Source organism: Impatiens glandulifera, chromosome 3, assembly GCF_907164915.1.
Source record: "Impatiens glandulifera chromosome 3, dImpGla2.1, whole genome shotgun sequence".
Lineage (NCBI taxonomy): Eukaryota > Viridiplantae > Streptophyta > Magnoliopsida > Ericales > Balsaminaceae > Impatiens > Impatiens glandulifera.
Window position 1 is genome coordinate 29,865,924 of NC_061864.1, and position 13,045 is coordinate 29,878,968.

A 13,045-nucleotide genomic window follows, 5' to 3' on the forward strand; every position below is an offset into this window, starting at 1 on the left:
TGACTCCAACCAAAGATCGGGATTTTAGAAGTAATTGCTCTTGTTTCCATTAAAGTTTGAAGCAAATGTAGAATTTTCAGTTTTGTGTGTGAGCTTCAAGAAATTAAGAAGTGGAAATGGATGGGTGATTGACCTTATGATGATGACCAAGTAAAAGTAATGACAGTCCTCCATTCTAAACAGATCTTTTGATGGAGAAGATTTATATTATCCCAATCAATATCATACATAGTCTTCTCCCTCATTTATTAGCTTGAAGATGAAATGATAGTTAATTAAGAGTTTTTGATCTAGTAGTAAGAGAAGATCTCATGTCTACAATGGCGGACGGATTCGCACCCATCTTGAAAGCCTGTTTGCTAGCTCTTAAGAATCTAGACACAGCCTTTCTTGTATACTCCTCCGCCTCCTTCACGGACATTAATGTCTTCTTCTTCTCCTCCTGCCAAAAACTGTTCAGCAAATGCTCTCCATTCAATACACTGGCCAGCTCAACCACCTCCTTTTGAAACCCCGACAGCCCCCTCTTTTCATCGGCTTCGGTCATTCTCAACGGAGTTACTTCCGGAAGACTCTCTGCATAAACCAAAAAAAAAAAAAAATCTCAAATTCTATTATGACTGAAACCATGTTAATTGAACTAAGAATAAGTTTGGTTTTGGGGTTATAACCGACCGGGACAATCTATCCTTGGAGAAGTTAATTCGGACACGATGTGTTCAAACGTGCCTGCCCAAGAATCTCTATTCGTCAGGAAATCGGAAGAGAGGTTGAAGATTTTTTTGATGGTTGCTGGGATTGATGAGTGTTCATACTCTGAGTTAGGAGTTGGTCCTTCTGGCCTACTTATTACTGAAATTACCCAACAAATACTATCATAATAATTATAATTTTATCATTATATATTAACTTAGTATTTTCATAATTATGGTTTCATCTTAAATATTGTCTCAATCAAAATTAAACGAGACTCAATTTTTAATTGTGTTATACACATGGCAGATCTATTTAGGGTCCTCTTTAACCATCTGCCGCATTGTGTGGGGGCACAGGCGAACAAAAAGTCATTAAGAACCCTGCCTGAGACTCGTGAGACTCGGGGTGTGCTGAAATTTATCCCAAAAAATAAAATAAATTACCTCTTAGTTTCTTAAATTTTTAATTTAATATATTATATTTTATCTATATTTTTGAAAAAAAAAAACAAAACTTATCTTTATTCATCCTCGTTTATTTAAAAAATTTTCGTTACTATTTTTAAGTTTACGGGGTGTTCAACCGGCCGATTAAATGGTTAAACGGCTCCAGTTAAGACCGGTTTTGTCTTTTATTTTACAAACCGGTTAACCGGATGTTAATGGTATCGGTTTTACCGGTTTTAGTCGGTTCCGGTCGGTTAATCGGGTTTAATCAGGAAACCGATAATTCAATTTTTTAAATTAAGTAATAAATTTATGAAATGATTTTTTGTTTTCAATTATAATATATTATTATTATAATATATTTTAATATATAATTTTATTATAATAATATAATATATTTTATAAATATTTTATTAGTTTTTTATATATTATTTGAGAAAATTTAAATTCATTATATCGATTAGTCTTTGACCAAACAAGTATAAACAAATATGATTGAATCTCCTTCTCAACGGATAGAACGGGTAGTGAAATCAGTTCGTTATAATAAAATAATGGTTATCTGAATCAATTATTTCAGTTTGTATTTAATTTATTTTTGTGAAATTTTATATAAATTATAATATTTTTTAAAATAATTTTATAAAAATTATAATTTAAAATTTAAAAATAAAAAAGATTAATAGATTTTTAAATTTTATTTTTAATATATCTATTATTTAAAAATAACTAATACAAATTATAAAATAAAAAATATATAATTAAATTATTACCGATTTAAACTACCGTTAGAAAAATAGGTAAACCGAAAACCGAACCGTTTAACTGATAAAAAACAGGTTAATCGGAACCGTTAGGACCGTTTAACCAATAAACCATTAAAATAGAATCGGTTAGATTGAATTATCAATTTTCTGTTTTTTTTGTACTGCCTACGTTTACCTATTTTATGTATATGTATATATACAGGACTCTAAGTCTTCAAACATTACAATTAAGTCATTTTGGATTTCTCTAAAAAATGACTAATTATTAAATATTTTAAACTAAAACTGAAAAAATATTTAGCTTAAACTATCAAATGAGTATTTATTTATTATTTATTATTTATATTTTCAAATAATTGTACTAATATTTTTCTTAAAAAAATAAGACTACGTACTACTATTAATTTATTATTATTTTTGTAAAACAAATGAAATAAACATAAGATCATTTTATTATTTATTTGCAATTATATTAAAAAAAATTATAATTATAATTATTTCATAAAACACTCTATAATTATTGTCCACATTTTATTTTTAGAATCAGCTGTTTAAGTTGAGTTATTTAAACAAATTTAAGTTTATTTAAAAAGATTGATTCTTATAATTTTAAACAGATAAGTTTTGTTTATGGTAAAATAATTCAAGGGTAATAATGAATAATAATAAATAAATAAGTATATTTAATTAATTGAGTTATATGATAAAAAAAAATTTAATATTTGATTATAATTATAAAAATTATATTAATAAGTTATTTTTGTTAAATTATTTATTTATAATATTATAAATATAGTTAATTCATAAAGAAAAAACTATTAATTAGTGATCTAAAATTGGTTTTGAGATATTTAATCTCTTAAATCAATAAAAAAAAATCATTTAAATTATCTAACTAATTTATAATTAAATAAAACCATTAATTTAATGATTATAAGCATTAATCTTACTAGTTCCTTTCTTGATCCAAGGCGAAACCATGATGGTTGGAACACGAACTCCAAGTCGATCAAACTTAAAGAAATTCGGGTCGGGTCCTATATTCCCATCTGGATTTGGAACATTCTCAAAAGGCGTTTGAACATGATCATAAAACCCACCATGTTCATCATAAGTGATCACCAAAACCGTCTCATTCCATTGAGGACTTCCCCTCAAAGTCTCGTAAACCTCCTTCACAAGTTTCTGACCATTTGCAACATCATGCGACGGATGATCATCGTTTGCTGCAAATCCCTTCAAATCAAAATACCTCGGTTCAATAACCGTCAAATTCGGTAGTTTCCCATCTCGAGCATCCTTTTTGAATTTCAAATCATAAGAATGAAACTTAAAAGCATACTTAAGTTTCCTCATGTTTCTATAGAACAACGTTGTTGGTATGTTTTGGAAATAGATTCCAAAATTGTAACCGTTTTCGTATAATGAATCGAAAATGGTTTTTTGTGGGTATCCTATTGTAAGTTGTTTCTTGTCGTGGCTGGTGGATCCGAATGAAGTTGCAGAGTAAACGAATAGTCTGTTGGGTTGGGTTGGACCCGGGAGAGATGAGAACCAACGATCGAATGTTGCGAATTCTTTTACTAAAGTTGTGTAAACGGGTATGGATTCTGGTTTGAATCCTTTCATGACGGTTTCAGAGAGGTTTTTTGAAATGGATAAGGCTTGTTCTACGAAACCTGACATTGAAGGGAAGGTGTTGGATTCGGATCCGGATCCGAATACTTGTTGTTCGACGTTTTCGAAGGTGTGACCCGGATCTGGATCAACGTATTCTGCATCGTTTGTGTAGCAGATGGATTCGGATTCTTTTGATTTGGTTGAAAACGGGTTGCATTCTTGACCCGTGACTCCATTGATTGATGGGTTAATGGATTTCTTCATCCAGCCTATCATGTGGTCGAATGATCTGTTCTCGAGAACCAGAACGACAATGGTTTTAATGGGTTGTTGGTTTTGACTTGTGATAAGAGGAAGGTGGAGAAGACTTGAACATGTGAGAAAGAGAAGGAAAAAGGAGGAGAACTCCATTTTTTTGCATTTCTTGAAGAAATGTTGAAGAGAAATCGAGTTAATTTGAATGAATGGTGAGATGTCTGGCGGCTGTTGAAGCACTAAGGAATCCATTATCATGAGCAGCACTGATGGAGTTTATTAATTAATGGTGTTCTTATCTTTAATCTGCCATTTTTTTATGGAAGTGGAGAAAGTGGGAGAGGGAGAAGATGATCTTTGCATGGGTGAATATTGTGAAAAAAAATATATGAAATAATTTTAATTTATTTTAATTTGGGTCATTTGAAAATCCTTAAAATGATATTTAGGTGGATATATTTTAGTCTGAATTTAGATGAGAAATTGGTTTTTTTTTCTAAATTAAAATTTAGTTATAAATTTAATAATACAAGGCTCATATAAGTATGGCTATTGATTGATTTAAGGGGATGATTATTATATGGAGACTGATTAAAATAATTATGAAAAAAAACTGGTTAACAATGTTATAATGGGATAAGGAATGATAGACTCAATTAGTCAATTGATCCATTTTAAATCAATCTATGAACAACCATAAATGTAATAATATATGAAGTTAGTGAATAAGATATGGATCATTAGAAAAATCAAATCCAATAGACTTTCACTATAGTGTGAAAGTAGTCATATAAAATCTTGGTTTATTTATTCAAGATGGACTAAGAACATAAATTTTTATAAATAAAAAAAAGTTTAAAAAGTTAAAGTATTATTTAACAATATAAAATGAAATTAAGTCATTAATTAATGAGAATATTTGATGGTAGTATATATTGTTTTAATGAGACTAAAATTTGGAAGATGGATTAGAGGGTCATTAATAATTTATGTATTTGGTGGGAGACTCTTTTATAGGGGCGTCATTTGAAATTCTTATTATATTGAATGATGACATATATGCTAAAATGAATATTAATTTAGGTAGATACTCGGTTAACGTTTAATTAAGAAATCGGGAGGATAATTCCTAATGGGTAATTTCTACTATCTATGAACCGGTTTTTTCAAAATTTAAAACAGTGTTCTTTAATGAGATAAAAAACGTGGCTAGTCTCTGCAACTTATCAATTGTTTTTGCGAGCGACATGAACGAAGTTAAATTCCCGTCTAAAAGAAAATGCGTAAATAGGCATAGTAGCCTAAGGCTAGGAGCATTCTCTGGATCGAAAACGTGGGGAGTGCTGTTTGAAAATTTCTACTAACTTAAAGCCTCAATTCAAATTTTTTTATGAAAAAATATCAAGGTGATTAGATTTTAGAATTTACATTAATAATCCTTTGTGTGCCTTGACTTACGACCGAAAAGTTGAACGATTTGGTTTATGTCCAATTTAACTCAAAGTTATTTTGTAAGAAGAAAAAGAATGACATCCTAGAAGCTAGTGATTACAACAAAACTCAACATATGATGGTTGATGGAGCACAAGATATTGAGTCGGATGTTGATGAGGAGATTGATCCCATTATCGGAGTGACGCAGATGGTGCTTGGTGACATACTTGTAAATGAAATACTTCAACCTAGAAGGAGCGCAAGAATGTAGATGACGATGATGTCCAATTGAGAGAACCTTGCGAAGAAGAAAATTTTGTATCGGAACAAGAAGACGTTGATGAAAATAATGATGATGAGTGTGGATGAATGAAGATTGATGTGTTTGTGGATGTGTTTTAGACTTTTAGACTTTAGTTTATAACTTTATATGCTTTTGGAGGATAATTTTAGTATTCAATGCGACTCTGTATGAATTTGGGTGCGTTTTTAACTTTTAATGAATGAAATTTAGTATTATTTTTCAAAATAATGCGTTTTGGATAAAAATGATTAATTCGATTAATTTCAATTAATCCCGATTAATCCAATTAATCATTAATTTGTATGTGTCGATTAATGTCCGATTACCAATTACTGCAACCTTGATATTTCTAAAGGTCCTTCTATGGAGAGTTATTCAGATCACCGACCGATCTTGATGGAACAACGGAAGATGGAGAGAACATGTTGACCATTTAGATTAAAAAATAAATGGTTGATCAAAGAGAACTTTATACCGCGTGTGCAATCATGGTGGGTGAATCAATCATCGGTTGGTTCTTCGTCGAGTAATCTCTTTGTGAACTTAAGGAATCTGCGTAAAATTCTCAAAAGTTGGTTTGTGGGGGATCGTACTTTATTTTGTGCTAAAATCAATGAATTGTGTAATGAAATTAATGTCATTTAAGGGATGAGGAAATTCGTGAACTCTTCGATGAGGAGGTTAGTTCTCGGATTCACATTATTAGTAAGTTACTCGATATGTGTAAGAAGAAAGAAATTGGGGGCACACTAGCGAAATAGAGCTACAAGGTTAAGACTCGAAGATAGAAACACCAAATTTTTTTAATGGGATATCTAACGCGCAAGCAGTAAATAATGTGATTAATTTAATCTCGATCGCAGGGAAAGTTTGTGATAGTGAACCTGAAATCTCTACGAGTATTCTCAAATTCTATAAGGGTTTGTTTAAGGATCCATTTAAGGTCAAACCTAAATTGAATTGTATAACTTATAATTCAATTAAAACAACACAAAAAGATATGTTTGAGGCTCGTTTTACGTTGAAGGAGATTGATGAGGTCATTAAGGGGTGTGGAAGTGATAAAGCGTCGGGATGTGACGAGTTTATTTTGGCTTTTTTAAAGAAGGTGTGGCATTTCTTTAACATTGAAATTATGGAAAAAGTTGATCATTTTTATCGATTTTTATCATTTAACAAGAGTTGAAATTCTACTCTATTTTGATATGTCTCATTCGTAAAGCTCCAAGAATTATTGGTGTGAAGAAATTTAGGTCTATCAGTTTCGTTTCTTCATTCTCTAATATTGTCGCAAAATATTTGGCAAATAGGATGCGGAGGGTATTACAGACTGTCATATCTAATAATCAGATGACGTTCATCAAAGATTATCAAATATACAATGCCGTATTAATAGGCAATGAGTGCAATGACTCAATTAATTCAAGAGGTGAAAAATGTATTTTTGTCAAGTTAGACATCGAAAAAGCTTATGATCATGTCAATTGAGAGTTTTTATTTGATGTAATGGACAATTTGAGAATGAATGTGAAATGAATTGGTTGAATTAAATTTTGTCTTTTCACGATTAAGTTTTCTATTATTGTTAATGGGAGCTCTTGAGAATTTTTCGTGAGCTTTAGAGGGATCAGAAATGATGATACACTCTCTTCTTTTTTTGTTTTTCATTATTATGAAAGCTCTCTAAAAAGTGATGGCTTTTGCAGAAAACTCGAGACTCATCCGTGAAGTGAGTTGTGGGTCAAGAAAATATCCTTTTGTCATATCACATTTGTTTTTCACTAAAGACACAGTCTGCATAGTTCAGTCTACATATATGAATTTTAAACACCTTCGGGATATTTTATAATTATTCAGTGTATGTTCTAATCTTCGAGTTAATCTTAATAAGTTAGACATCTTTTTTTACACTATATTTTGAATAGAAGAATGATAAGGTTGATAAGTGTGTTGGGGTTTAGAATAGATGATATTCCGTCAACATATCTTGGTATGTCATTATGTGTTAAATTATGATCTAAAGTCCAATGGGACCCGATTATATCTAAATTGAATGTAAATGTCTAGATGGAAAAGTAAAATAATTTCAAAATGGGGTCGATTAATCCTCATTAAGAGTGTATTGTCATCTATGCCCACATATATAATATCGTTATTCATTTTCCCCAAGAGTGTGGTAGTGAAAATTGAGAGAATAATGTGTAAATTTCTATAGGGATCTTCTAACTCATCGTTTTGTCATTTAATTAGTCGAGATAAGGTTAAATGTTTTAAAGATCAAGGAGGTCTAGATAATCAAGATCTTATTTCTTTAAATAAGACTCTTCTATCAAAATGATGTAGTAGATTCGCAATAGAGTCAAATAGTCTTTGGACATCGATAATCAGATGTATGTATGATAATGATTGGTCTGGTTGGTTCACCAAAATGTCTAATTATCCAGCAAAATATAGCATTTTGAGAGAAATTTATTTTATGTGGAAAAGTTTTCGTGAGCATTCGAGATTTATTGTGCGGGATGATTCTTCGATTAGATTTTGAGACGATATTTGGTGTAGTGTCAAAAGTCTAGCTACGACGTATTTTAAGCTTGCTTCAATTTCTATATATAGAAAAACCATAATTAAGGACATGTTTGATCTTCGGTTTAGTGATTTTGCTAGACGGATTAGATATAAAAGGATATTAAACATTATAGAGACTTCGTCCCATAATAGAGTTTACTTTTGGTAGGAAGCAAACAAGTGTCTCCGTCTAAACAAGACGTTATGTGTTGCCGAAATATGGATAGTTTCCATGTAGGGGCATTGATACAAGTTGTTCGATAAGATGATTCCATATAATTTTTGTTGGGGAAAACTTTAGGAGTCAAATATTTCATCCAAGATCTCATTCTTTGGATAAAGCGTTATTCATGGAGGAATTCTAACGGATGATATGTGCATAAAAAAATTGTATTATGGTTAGTTGTATGTATCACGAAGAGATTGAATCGACAACTTTGTTTCTTTTGCATTGTCGAGGGATGACTAATATTTGGAGTTTTTTGTGTAATATTATTTGGATTCATTGGATAATGTTCGAGTCATTGGTTAATTGTTGGGAAGTTAATTTGGATTGTTGCAACTGATATAGAAGACCTACATATTTTGGTTAACATACCAATTATTTTTTGGCGAACTATCTGGTTTGAGAGAAATTAGTGATTTTTTATTGATCGTAGTCGCCAAGTTCATATAATTCATAGTACTACTATTATGACGTTTTTTAAGATTCATTTAGAAAAGTCAATATAATCTGTAGGAATTTATAAGCATGAAAATTTAACTTACCTTATTTGCAAAATAATATTATTATGTTTAATAATATTGAAATAATATTTGGAATTTTTATATTTAAAATAACTTGAAAGAAGGAATTAAAACCTAATTAAGGATTAATTATTGTGATAATTAAACCTTAATTAAAGAAACTTTCCAAAATTCCAAAAAATAATTTGAGGATAAAATATTTGTATATATTTTACCCAAACTAGACCAAGGAAGGGGTTAAAAATATTTAATTATGATTTATTCATGATTTATGTTTAATTCATGACTTAAACAAATTAAATAAAATAACCCAAAATTCCCAAAAATTCGTAAAAAATAAAATATGATCATAATTGTTATTATGAATCTAGAAATATTTTTTGTGAAATTTTTGGTGAAAAAATATATTTAAAAGGAATTAAATTCGATTTTTAAAAACCTTTTAAATAAAATTAAAATTGCATAATCATGTGTGGCTGATTTTATGTTCAAACTTTGCAGCAGGATCCTGGATCATCAGATGAGCGCCCAGATCTCATCCAACAGCCTAGAGCGCGCTAGAAATCCAGCTGTACCAGAACCACACGTTGCCCGCATCGGATCAACTAACGGGACAGCCTAACCCCGTTAGTAAAACAGGCTGACCGCTGACGGAACCAGACGGAACTCGGCGTTCCGTTACTCAAAACGACGCCGTTTTGTTTATCTTCTTCGTTGGGATGCAAGGTCGCCGGATTCGCGATCATCGCCGGCGTCAAACCTCCAGAAGCTCTAACTTCGGCTATACGCGATCAAATACGTTGATTTTTTCACCCACGTGATCCCCTCGTCAGCGCCTACGTTTCCCCCTTATCTAGAAGCCTTATCTTCCACGAGATAAGGTTGCCAGCTGCTGGATAAGATTTTAGGGATAAGAACGCCAACGATCAAAATCAAGTTGAATTGGCCTTCTACAACCGACCTTTCCACCCTATAAATACTCCCCTATCCTCCTAATACCAATCCATCAAATAATAACCAAGAATTACACATCAATTCAATCCCATTGAAGACCTGCAGATTCCGACGAAGAACAATTTTTTTTCAAAAGTTTCTCAAGCGAGCCAAGCTTCGATCCAGGCTTCTGGATCACTTCCAACAACTCCCAGGAATATTTTCCAGCAGTTGGTATGATTCCAGAAGCCTTGAATATTGATTTGTAATTGAAAATTTTGAATTTCTTCAAAATTTCTTGTTTGATCACTTTGGTCGTGTTCTTATGCTTGATTGTGTGATTTCTTTATAGAAAATCATTATATATCATGTGTAAGCTTTTTGTTGAAAGAAAACCGATCAAATTAACCTAGAACAAAATTTTGCAAAAATCAGTTTGAGAATTTGATTTTTTGAAATGTTGTGTTCTTGGTTTAAACTTGGATTTGTTGATCCAGATTGTTGCTATATATGTTTATAAACATGTTTGAATCATTTCCATGCAACTGTAATCAAGTTTTGATCATGTTTGATCAAAATTGAAATTTGAAAAGAAAGCTTGAAAATTTGAATTTTAAAACTTTGTGTTCATTCATTTAATCTGATTTTGTTGGTTCAATTAGTTATATTACATGTTTGTATACTTGATTAGATGATTTATAAGTAACTGTAATCATGTTTTGATCATGTTTGATCAAATTGAAATTTTGGAAAAAAATGTTGAAAATCTGGATTTTTGAAATTTCATGTTCTTGCTTATAAGTTGGATTTGTTGATTCAATTAGTAGCTATACATGATTCTTAACATATAGGGATGAATTCCAAGTAATTGTTTCACCCTTTTGATCATGTTTGATCAAATTTGGTTTTAAAAAAAAAGTTAGATTTTGATTCAATCTTCAAAAACCATTTTAATGATGCAATGATGTTCTTGTTTTGGTATGGATTAGATATATTCATCATTTCAAAGCTAATGAACAAAAATCAGGCCTTGAAATGGCATAATTTAAAAGATCCCAAAATTTGACCTAGAAATGGTGGTTTAAAAATTATCCTCTTAAGATTTTCAAAATCGTAATTTATATTAGGGCTTTTGTTCTTCATGATTATATGAACCTACTGTAACTTACGGATTGTGATTCAGACATCCCAATCAAAAGTTATGGCCTTCTGAAGTTTCGGACCAAGAAAAACAGTCAACGAACCACCAGGCCCTGAAATATTTCCTTCGGACCGAGAAAAACAGTCAGGACTGAGCCGCGCGACCGAGGAAACCGCCCAGGACCGTGCCACCCGACCGAAAGAGTTGTCTTAGGGCCAAAAAAACTAGCCTAGACCAAATTAACCTAGGAAAAACCTTGCCACTTGACCTAGATTGACCTTGACACCTAACCTAGGACCAACAATTAAGCCTAGCCTCATCTTAGCCTAGGCCAAACCCTAGCCCTAGCCTAGGATCAAACCCCCATTTAGCCTAAGACCATTATAGCCCTAGGCCTAAGTCCGAACCCTCACTCAAAATTGAACTTCTTTAACCTTACTAAACCCAAATTGAGAAGATCGGACTCGAACCTAGGGTTTAATCCTTAGGCTCGTTTGGTCCCAATTTTCAAAAATCCAAAACTATTCTGGAACCAAGCTCCCATTTTTCTAAAAAATGGTATTTTGAGGGTCATAAAGTAACTCTCAAGATTCTCTAGGATGTTTCCCAAAGTAATTTTCTTTTTCTAGGTCTTGTTTGTTTATACTCTCTAACATTTTTTTCTGATATTTTCAGGTTTTGTTAAATCTGAACCCCAACGCAACAGGTACACACCTCCTTTAAATAATTTTGTACAATTATTTAAAGTATATCCTGATTTAGTACCCCGGGACTACTAATTAAAGATAAGGAATGTTATAATTAGATTTATAGAAGTCAGACTATGTCTATGTTTGAAGGATTTTGAAAACCGTCCTTAGGCGGGCGTAGAGGACATAACGCGAAATCCCTTTCCCGAACGTAAACAGACAACGAACCACTTTTTTCAGAAACTCTAGTATAAATACATTTGTACACGTATCATTTTATTGATTTTCATAAAATCTCTTAGCGACTCTGATTTTCAAATGAATAATCTTTAAATTGATTATGTTTAATTAATTTAAATCGGGTCAGGTTAAATTGTTGGTTAGCCTCCTAGATTATTAATGTTTGAACAAAAGATTAATTATTTTACATAAATAATTTCATACTGCTCCAGGTATTTTCAAAATATTTTAAAAACTAAATGTTTCGTTTTAAAAGATGCCTGACACGCAAACCAAGGTTGAAATCATTGAACCTCGAGCTGCCTCACGGTAGTCCTTCCATATTGCCACGTGTCTCACAAGCACGTGATAAGCTATGAAACGGGACATAGACCGGGGGGATAAACGGTGTTACAGCTTTCTTGGCGACTCTACTGGGATAATTTGTTATTGTAAAATGAATAAAATAAACAAAGTTCTGGCTATTTATAAGTTGATATTTATAACATTCCACTCTCACAATAGTCCACCTCATGGGGTCCATCACCCCAACAAGTACTTAGGGTTTACCCTATACTTATGTTTTACCCTAATATTTGCATCGGATGGGTACATCACCCAGACTTACGTGAAGGAGTACCAGATCGGAATTTTGTACTCCTACAATTACGTGAAGACCAATCATACCGGTCTGTGACCGAGCGATGTTGCGTGAGGAAAAACTAGGAACCCGGAGTGGATCCTTCCTGTCGGCTTTGATACATCATCCGGGATGCGATCTTAGCGATGATGGGGAGAGATTCCCACCCAAACCTCGACAGAAAACCTTAGCACACAAAACCTAGTTACTCTATCCAACCGTTGTTTGGACGTGCCCAAACAGCAAGGGCTTGACAAGTCAACTCAGTACGTGCTTATTTAGTATACATGCATACATTTATAATAGATATACTAAAACATCTCTAAGCATGTTTGCTTTCATCAAAATCACTCGACATGTTTGTAAAAATTGATTATGTGCGCAGAATGGCCTTATTAGACAACGAGGACCTCTCCATGCGGACTCACCACTTCAATGATTATCTATGATACTATGACTCCTTTGAGATCAACACCGCTCTCAACTACTCTAATCACCGTCTCCATCACGACTTCATGATGGATATGCAACGCAGATGGGATCCGGTGCACCGCGCCTTTATACTAGGGATCTCCAGATTTGCCCAACC

General features: G+C 32.2%; 1 protein-coding gene across 1 annotated transcript; it reads right to left on the reverse strand.

Annotated features, from left to right (window-relative positions):
• Positions 1-271: 271 nt before the first annotated feature.
• Positions 272-3,940, reverse strand: LOC124930133 (non-specific phospholipase C6-like). The gene is made up of 3 exons (XM_047470494.1): positions 2,860-3,940; positions 676-852; positions 272-576 (listed from the first exon to the last, which is right to left on the reverse strand). Exons 1-3 carry the CDS (start codon positions 3,938-3,940, stop codon positions 272-274), a joined length of 1,563 nt encoding a protein of 520 aa, XP_047326450.1.
• Positions 3,941-13,045: the final 9,105 nt, after the last annotated feature.

Coding starts and splice junctions, on each gene's coding strand:
- LOC124930133 (XM_047470494.1), bottom strand. CDS start 3,940: ATGGAGTTCTCCTCCTTTTTCCTTCTCTTTCTCACATGTTCAAGTCTT. Junction 853..2,859: donor TTGGATCAAGAAAGGAACTA/GTAAGATTAATG, acceptor GGGTAATTTCAG/TAATAAGTAGGCCAGAAGGA. Junction 577..675: donor TCCAAGGATAGATTGTCCCG/GTCGGTTATAAC, acceptor TGGTTTATGCAG/AGAGTCTTCCGGAAGTAACT.